The sequence below is a fragment of the Anopheles merus genome, chromosome 3R, assembly GCF_017562075.2.
Source record: "Anopheles merus strain MAF chromosome 3R, AmerM5.1, whole genome shotgun sequence".
NCBI classification, from domain to species: Eukaryota; Metazoa; Arthropoda; class Insecta; order Diptera; family Culicidae; genus Anopheles; species Anopheles merus.
The window spans coordinates 32,518,782-32,527,761 of record NC_054084.1 but is presented as its reverse complement, the minus strand read 5'-3'; the positions used below and the strand labels follow the sequence as shown (position 1 = coordinate 32,527,761).

At 48.8% G+C, this 8,980-nt stretch overlaps 1 protein-coding gene across 2 annotated transcripts; it reads left to right on the top strand.

Moving 5' to 3' along the window:
- Positions 1–399: 399 nt before the first annotated feature.
- LOC121597380 lies at positions 400–8,285 on the top strand. Of its 2 annotated transcripts, none has more exons than XM_041923103.1 (2): positions 400–623; positions 1,854–8,285. In XM_041923103.1, exon 2 carries the CDS (start codon positions 3,591–3,593, stop codon positions 5,196–5,198), a length of 1,608 nt encoding a protein of 535 aa, XP_041779037.1. In that variant the 5' UTR covers positions 400–623; positions 1,854–3,590; the 3' UTR covers positions 5,199–8,285. The 2 variants fall into 2 exon arrangements, with proteins under 2 accessions (XP_041779037.1, XP_041779038.1); XM_041923104.1 differs by lacking the exon at positions 400–623 and adding an exon at positions 641–1,318.
- Positions 8,286–8,980: the final 695 nt, after the last annotated feature.

Genomic DNA, 8,980 nt, shown 5'->3' with positions numbered 1-8,980 from the left:
CGACCCGCAGGTTTCATCGTCTTGGGGCAGGTTTGCTGTATGTATTTTGGTTACACACAAACACACACTCATATTCGCATGTAATCGGATTTTTCACGGCTACACGAGCGAGCTCCAACCCCGGTGAGCGAGAAATTGAAATTGAAACGGCCCGGTGTGAACGAGCCCTCACCGTCCGGCGGTGCTTCGTGCGGTGCTCGAATCGCTTCGCGAGCTGCTCGAAATGAGAGCACGGATATCGCGCGCGCTTGCTCTCTCCAACGCCGGGCAAGCGGGGGTTGCTTCCGAGAAAATGTTTTAACAAAAGCACCACACACACACACACAGCCACAGGTACAGGTTCGGGAAGTGGAATTTCGTGAATGGAACCCGCGCGGCGGGTTTCTTCGCACACCTTTCGCACGCTCACACGCTCACTTGCAATCGGAACGTCGCGCCGAACGGTTGTGCGTGCTGTGCCGCGTGTGACGAGTCTAGCTCTACGTGTTGGGAGAGAGTTTCTTTCCCCCTGGGTGGGTGGGAGCTTTCACGCACGGGAAAACGATACCAATAAGGGAGGAAAAAAGGAGGAAGTGAAATAGTTGCAAAGTGGTTGAAAAAAAACCCCGCAAACATAGTGAAAAGTAAGTGAAAAAAGTCATTCTCGAAATCCCTTTTTGCCCTTAAGCGCGCGGGGTGAACACAGTGTGAAGAGTGCGAGCGAAGGTGCGTGTGTGTGTGTGGATGAGAAAGGAAAACCCTTGGTGAACCCGGGGCAGGGGGACGCACGGAACTTGGAAGACATTCCCAGACGACGGTGTGTCCGCCGCACGGTTTTTATTTGGTAAAGGCTGGTTTTTCAAGTTGTGAACTTGAACTGTGTGCCTCCTTTCCTCGCTCCGAGCCGTGCCCGTGCGTCGTAAGGAAGAGCATTCCGAACCCTTCGAACAGTGCCTTTTCAGTTAGTTTGTGTTCTTTTTTTTCGCTTGTCCTCTTTGGTGTTTGGTGGATGCTGGTTGGTGTTGTTGCCATATTACAAGGCGCTGCTGTACGGGAAGGAATTTATTTCTCGCCGTCGTTTGCTTGCGTGCGTGCGTGCCAAGAAATCACCAAGATTAGACCCGATAAAGTGTAGAGACCAGTGGGTGCGTGTGTTTGTGTCTATTTCTTGCCAGCCTACTTCGCTCATTTGTAACCTACACCATCTCCCACCACACGTCTTCATCGCCTACTACTTCACACTGTCAACACCGTCCCATCAAGAGAGGGTGCTGCTGCTGCCCCTGCTGAAACACAAGAGTGTTTAACGGCCGTGAGAAACACGCTTCGTTTGCTCGGGGTGCGTGATAAATCGGATTTTTTTCCGTCGCGTTTCGTTTCGTTCGCTTCATCCCAAATAATAAAAAATCGACTACGACGACAACTCGTGAAAGCCGAAAAGTGTGTGTAAAGCCAGTCAGTCTGTGCTAGAGGGAAGAGGCTCAAAAACCTATCAACATGCCAATACCTCTTCTTGCTAGCAGGGTTACACTGAAGAAGATTGGTTCGTTTTTTGTGTGTGTTGTGTGTCTAGTTGCGTGTGCATATGTGTCACTCTTTCTAAGAAAATGTACCAAAAAACAAGAGGTGTGAAATGATGTACATGCTCCTCTCCCTTTTCTTTTCCGACGACACATACAAGATCCCAGAGTATGATCTTTCCCAGTTGTGATGATGAATTTGTCCAACAAGAAAATGTGCAAACAGATCGCAACAGCAAACGCGGACGAAGCCGGCTTGAAGATTGAAATCGAAACCGATCAGTGTGTAATTGCACCGGGAATTGTTTTTTCTTCTTCTTCTGTTTTTTAACCATCCTCTTCTATTTCCATTAGTTTTTTACTAGCACCATCGTATCAAAAGCAAAGCAAAAAAAGGCCTAAATTAAAACACATACACATAGTGCCGCGAGACCGTATGGCAGAAGAGTGCAGGAAGTGCAAGCGAGCGAGCGAGCGAGCGTGCGAGCTGTTCTGTCACAGTGAGTGAGTGGAGTGAGTGAGAGGCAGTGAGAGCCAGTGAATAAAAAAAGAAGAATACACGAAAACGGTGTGTGTGCGAGTGTGTGTGTGTGCTCCACAGCGAAACAAAACCGAATAAAAAAACCGGCCACAGAGGAGAGAATAAATTCAGGAAGCGTCGCCGTACGTGTGTGTGCGTGTATGTGAATGTGCGCGCCTGTGAGCAGCCGTTCAGTGTGTGCACGCGCTTGTGCGTGGATGAGTGTGCGTGCGTGAGTACATGTGTGTGCAAGTGTGTGGGCCTTTTGCGTCTCCCGCTGCGGTGCACCAACACCACCACCACCACCACCACCCTTCCGCACCTTTCCCGGTGTGTTGTTACCGGCACACACACTGTGCGTCCCTGAAGAGTTTTTCGATACACAAAAAAGAGTGAGAAGGAAATAAAAAAGAGTGTGTGAGAGAGAGAGAGAGAGAGGGAAAAAGCAAATCCCAAATGAAGTGATGGTGCAAAGGAAGCAAAAGAAAATGGTCGAAAATATTTGAGTGGTGTGCCGCGCCGCTGCCCCTTATTGCCCTGCCTGCACGCATCTGCACCACTGGTGAGTGTGTGTTTGTGCGCAGCGTACGTGCGATTGGTGTGCAAGTGTGTGTGTGTGTGTGTGTGTGAGTGCGTGTGTGTACATGGCAATGCACACAAGCACAGCGCGAGAAGGAAAAAGGAAGTAGAAATTACACCGACGGAGATTATTACACCGTGCGTGCAAGTGTTGTGCGTGAGTGTGTGTGAGTGTGTGTGTATGCACACTCTATTGTTTCCACCGGTGTACGTGTGATGTGTGCGCTTTAGAAAGAAGTGAATGCAAATTTTGCACACAGAAAAAAGGAAAGGAATAGAAGATTAAAGCATTTTGGCAAAATCGAATCTCTCGCGCCAAAACGTGTCATGAAAATTCAATTTATCGTTCCTGCTTCGGCTGCTTCTTCCTGCCCCAACGGCCTTTGAAGCGTGTTGGGTGTTTCTGTGGTGTGATTTGTGTGTGTGTGTGTGTGATTGCCCCGCTATCCAACGTGCCCGATTTGCTTCTCCATCGCTTCTTTGGCAGTGCGTCGTGCGTTTGTGACAAAACAACGGAAAGCACTCAACATAAATCTCCCAATAGGCCGCGCGGGTTGCTTTTTGCCTGTTGTTGGCCTTGGAAAGAGGAGAAGATTGCGATAAACACATACACAGCTGCGAAAGGCCACCGATCCCCATCAGTCTGCGGTCCATCGTTCGGATCCCTTACCGAGCTGGCAGTGCGTTTGACATTTTCGGATTATTCTGTGACAGAGCAGTGTGTTTGTGTGTTTGTTTCTCCGTGCAGAATGTTGCAAACGTCGATCTGCAGCAGTGTGTGATGCGAGCCTTTCGTGCGTTGCGATAGATAAACAAACCCGAATCGAGATGACAGCTGGGTCATCCTGTTGAGCGCTCGCCTGCTGTGAGATCGTGTGTGTGATCGTGTGTAGTGACAGCGGTCTGGCAACAGCACAGCCTTTGAGAACACATTTCATTTCCAAGCAAAATTAGTGAGCGTTTGTGTATGTGGTGCGTGCAATGCTAATACAATGAAGCAACGGCACCATCGACGACAGCATCATCCGCATCATCACAGTGACAGTGGTTGCTATAGTAGTGGCAGCGACATGGCGTTGACAGCAGCAGCAGCGGGAGTGACAGTAGTAAACAACACAGAAGTGCTCGAGCGACGACGGCACTGTAGCGGCAATGGGCACAGCCGCGGCAACCGTCGGTGGCGAACGACAACACACAGTGTGGCCCACGACAACACCATCACCACCACCACCGACCACACCAGCAGCTGGTGGAGAATAGGCCGCACACTCGGGGCGTCCTTCCGACACACGGAACAGCCGCACGCCTCCGCCAGCAACACGCTCACGAGCAAGCGACGCCGCTACCGGGACGTGAGCGCCCGGCTACGCTGCTGCCTGCCCGGGCTCGGCACCAGCCCAGCCCTCACCGTCGCGCTCGTGATCGCCCTCCAGCTCGTCGCCCTGCAGCCGACCGTGCTGCACTGTGCCAAAACGTTCTACATGCACTGGAACACGACGAACAGCATCTTCCGGATCGACAACACCGACCACATCATCGACGTGAACAAGGGCAACGCGCAGTTCGAGTACGACCAGGTGCACATCATCTGCCCGGTGTACGAGCCGGGGACGTTCGACAACGAGACGGAGAAGTACATCATCTACAACGTGTCGAAGGTGGAGTACGAGACGTGCCGCATCACCAACCACGATCCGCGCATCATCGCGATCTGCGACAAGCCGAACAAGCTGATGTTCTTCACCATCACGTTCCGGCCGTTCACGCCCCAGCCGGGCGGTCTCGAGTTCCTACCGGGCAACGATTACTACTTCATCTCGACCTCGTCCAAGGACGATCTGCACCGGAGGATAGGCGGCCGGTGCACCACGGACAACATGAAGGTCGTCTTCAAGGTGTGCTGTGCGGACGATCAGCAGCAGCAGCAGCAGCAGCAGCAACACCATGGCCATTTGCCCTCGAACGGTACCGTGATCGGGGGCCACTCGCATGACGGTACGGCCGCGGGCGGATCGATCAACGCCAACAACACCATCTCGATCGATGCGTTCGATCCGAACTCGCGGCTGCTGCCGCCCGCCATCAACACCAGCCAGGGCAACATTGTGCAGAACACGGTCAACTGGCCGGTGTGGAACGATGGGTCCGGCCAGCAGCAGCCACCGCATCTGCCCCCGCACGTGCGGCCACCGTCGTCCGCCACACCTGCCATCATTAACGGGCGGCACAACCACCACTACACGGCCTCGCCGCCCCGCACCTCCATCAACAGTGGTACGGGGATGGGCGGTGGAGGTTCGGGTGGAGTGTACGGCAACAACCACAACTACAACATCAACAGCCCACCGTCCAACGTGCATCCGGGCCAGAGCAAGCCGACGAAGAAGACGAAGGAGTACGACAAGCACCCGAACGAGGTGGTCAAGAACGAGGAGCTCACGTACAACAATGCTGCTTCTACGGTGGGTCCTGCCGGTCCGGTGGTGTTGCTGCTGGTCGCCACCGCCATCATGCTGTTTGGGTCCTGGAGCAGCAGCAGCAGCAGCAGTAGTAGCAGTAGTAGTCGTCGAAGCAGCAGTTCGAGCTGGTTGAGAAGCTGAGAGTCGTGTGAGGATGCAGCAGCTGAGGAGTATGCTCGAGATGATACAGGTGGAGGAGGTCACGCAGGCGATGTACCACCGACACCACCACCACCACCAACATCACCAACCGAAGCCGTGTGTTTGTGTGTGCCCTTACCCCTCTAATGCTTCCCCCCGTAATCCGCCCGCCTGGTCCTAGAGAGGATGATTGGTCGCAGCAAGTTCCGTGGGGTTTACTGGCAGAGTTTCGCGAGAGAGATCTCGAGGGCTCGAAGAAGAATGGTTGGCGAAGTCGTCGTCGTCGTCATCGTCGTTGGAAATTCTTGGTCCTTTCGCTTTCGGTCCATCGTACCCCACATCCACCGAGGGAGGGAGGTACTGGCGACTGAATTTTGGGACGAGGAGTCGTGTATGTAGATAGGATCCTGTGTTTTTGTTTTTAAGAAAGACGGATGAAATCATAGTCACACCCACACACATACCCACACGGCAGTCTCTAACGAGAGAGAAAGAGAGAGAGAGAGAGAGAGATCACCCTTAAACGTATAAACCTTAATAAGCGAGAGCTAGAATCCCATCCCAACACTCCCCCACAACACACGCGCGCAGTGTCCCTGGTTTTAGTAGGAAATGCACGACGGCGGTTGTGTTTCCTTGTTTTAACTTACAGAAAAAAAAAACAAATAAGACCATTGCGTGCGTGTGTTTGTATATGTGTGCGTTTTTTGTGTGTGCGTGTGTGTTCCCCGTACGGGGAATCCTTATCTCTTCGCCAGAACCGAGACGAAACCATCACCTCCCAATTCCCCCCTCATATAAGATAAACCTCCCAAAAGTCACAAAACCAACCCCGCCCGTCTCGTAGTAGTAGAAGTAGTCCTGTAGTAGCAGAGCAGAGTGATATTAATTTAAAGTGAGCAAAAGCAAAAAAAGAAGAAATCACACACACACATACACACTCACTCATAGGCATGATGGTTGATGTGCAACTAAAAAAAAATGTGTAGAAACATAGTGCAGTTAGTTGATAAACAAAAACAAAAGAACCATTCTAGTAAGAAAACACGAGCACGAATTGGAAAATGGCAATTGTATAAAAGAAAAAGGGAACCAACAAACAAAAAAATTGGAAAAAATACGAAAATCAGCCAGGTATGTGTGTGTGTGTGTGTGTGCCATTCGATCACTGCTAAATTCGGCCCCCAAAATTGGTTAACACTGAAGGTTAGGAAATGTAAAAGAACACAAAGCGCGCTCTACACACCCATTAAGCTAGAACGGTTCGAGTTGAATGGTGCCGCCATATCCTTCATAATACCCCCCCCCCCCACCGAGGTGTCGGAGTGCACAAGGAGTGCCTAAAGCGAAGATCTGACTGTGTGTGTGTCTGTGTGTGTGTGGAAATTAAGTGCCTTTAGAGTGTATTCAGAAACAGAGATGGTGCTTACTTTCACATTAGGACGTTACTTTTGTGAGGCCTTTTGAAGTCTTGATCGGGTCTTACAGTACGTTAGTCGTGATCTATCGAAGCTTAGACTTCGTTGGAGTTCAAATTTTGGATGCATATTGATGTCTTAAGGCTCAACCATAGAATGCCGCATTCTGAGGCATAACGACCTACTGTGATGTTGAGATGTTGATGTTCCTGCATCAAATTCAAGGAATGCTTCATCACAACCGGTCGCAGTGCTATTGTTAAGTCTTAAGACCGTCTAAAGACCACCTGAAAGAAGCACTGTTTCAGCCGATTTGTGTCCATACCTATGATAAATCTTCATTCTAGTTCATTTGCTCTATTTATTTTACGTCTAAATCAAGTCAGTGGACACTGATTTTATCTTGAAATGATGTACAATCTTTTCTTTTAACTTAAACTTATTACTAAAAGCTACTTAAGCTCTTTGAAAACGTTTATTCACGAAGTTTGAAATTGAAAGCAAATCTTGAAGATTTTCCCAATGCTTTCTAAACATCGAACCAAAAAACCATTACGTAAGGCTATTTCACCACCCAACGGTCTCGCTTTACGGCATCTTGCTGGCACAACATCCTCCCAACCATCCTCCCCCCCCCCCCCCCCCCCCCTGACGTCATTTCCATCTCTTCCGCAAACGCCAATCCCGAAGCGCTTGCGGGAGTGCAGCGAGATAGACACATGAAAGACTGACCGCTTCACCCTATAACCCCTCTCCCCCCTCCTCCCCCATTCCATCCCACCACATCAAGATTCCTTTTATAAGCGTATATGTGTTTGCGTTGTTGTCGTGCCGACACGGGTGTGCACCAGGCTCTGTAGTCTCAATTAAGCATATTTTAACTGTGCGTGATTGCCAATTTCCCACCTTCCCTTTAATCAATACCGACACAGTAGAGCGACGCAGCATTCACACACATACTAAAACGTGTGTGTGTGTGCGTCTGTGTAATTTAATACTTATATCTCAAGCTTAACTATACTAGAAGCGAAGAAGATGGGAAGCAGAAAGCACCCGAGCGCTGCCGCCGAGTGTTTTTGTTTTGCTTTAAGTTATTTTATTTTATCACAAAAGTCCCCATTCACCCATCACAACACAACAATATAGTCAGAGAAATGCTGGACAGCTGCTCCTGCAAACGAATAGCAAATAGTTTTAAAGCATTGCATTGCTTTTTGTACAACACAATCAGACCAATCGGACATATGTTTCTTACCCTGCTCAATCAATCTTCTCTCTATCTGTTTGTCTCTCTGTATCGTTTTGTGTTGCTTATCAGTATTGGGAAAACGAGAGGAAACGACGCCATTTTTTTGCAGGCACCATAACCACGAGTCAATCCAATGCTCGTTGCTCGTTCTGCTCGTTGTTTCGGGCACGAATTTGGGTTGGCAAAAAGTCGAGGCAAAGTTTTGCGTGTAAAGTAGTCCCCTAGACACACACACGCACGCACTAAATGTACTGCACACATCGTGATTAAATGTGTGAAAATTCGTGTAACACACACACACACACACACACACACACACACACACACACACACACACACACACACACACAGACCGGTCATGTGCACTTTAGGTTTTTGCTTCTCTCCGAAACGAGAGAGATCAATAAAAGTGTGATTGAATCAAGTCGAGTCGGGGCGAAAGATAAAAAAATGAAACAAAAACAAACAAAAAACTACTAAAAACGAGCAAAATGTTGTGTATAAATATTATCCTAAAAGAAGAAGTAGTAGTAGAAGAAGAAGAAGAAGAAGAAGTAGAAGAAAAAGAATAAGAAACTAAGGTGAACATATTAGGCCGAAACAAACAAAAACAAAAACAAAACTGTGTAAAAGATATGTAATGTAGATGAACTAAAACAAAAACAAAAAAATGTAGAGAGAGGGAAACCCTTTAAAAAGAGCAAAAACGTGTTAAAACTCGGGTTCGAAGCTAATTTTTTGATGTTAAGTTAAACACACAAGACTCCCCCCCCCCCCCCCAACCAAGTCCCCAAATAATTTAAACAAGTCGATTAAAAATCCCCTTCCCTTCCCCCCTTCCCACCACTAGAATATTGGTTTGCTTGCTCTTCTCTCCCACTCATCGGTGTGTGTGTGTGTGTGTGTATGTGTACGTATGTGTGTGTGTGTGTGTGGGAAGAAGACGGCAAAACCCGGAGGTAAAAAACAACACAATTTAGTCGCGCTCCTTATTTTATGTTTATTTTTTTGTAAATATAGTCGATATTTTCGCAAAAAATTATCCAACAAAAAACCAAATTGAAGTTCTGTATCATCCTTTCTGTAAATCGGGAAGTACCCCTGCCAAAGAAATG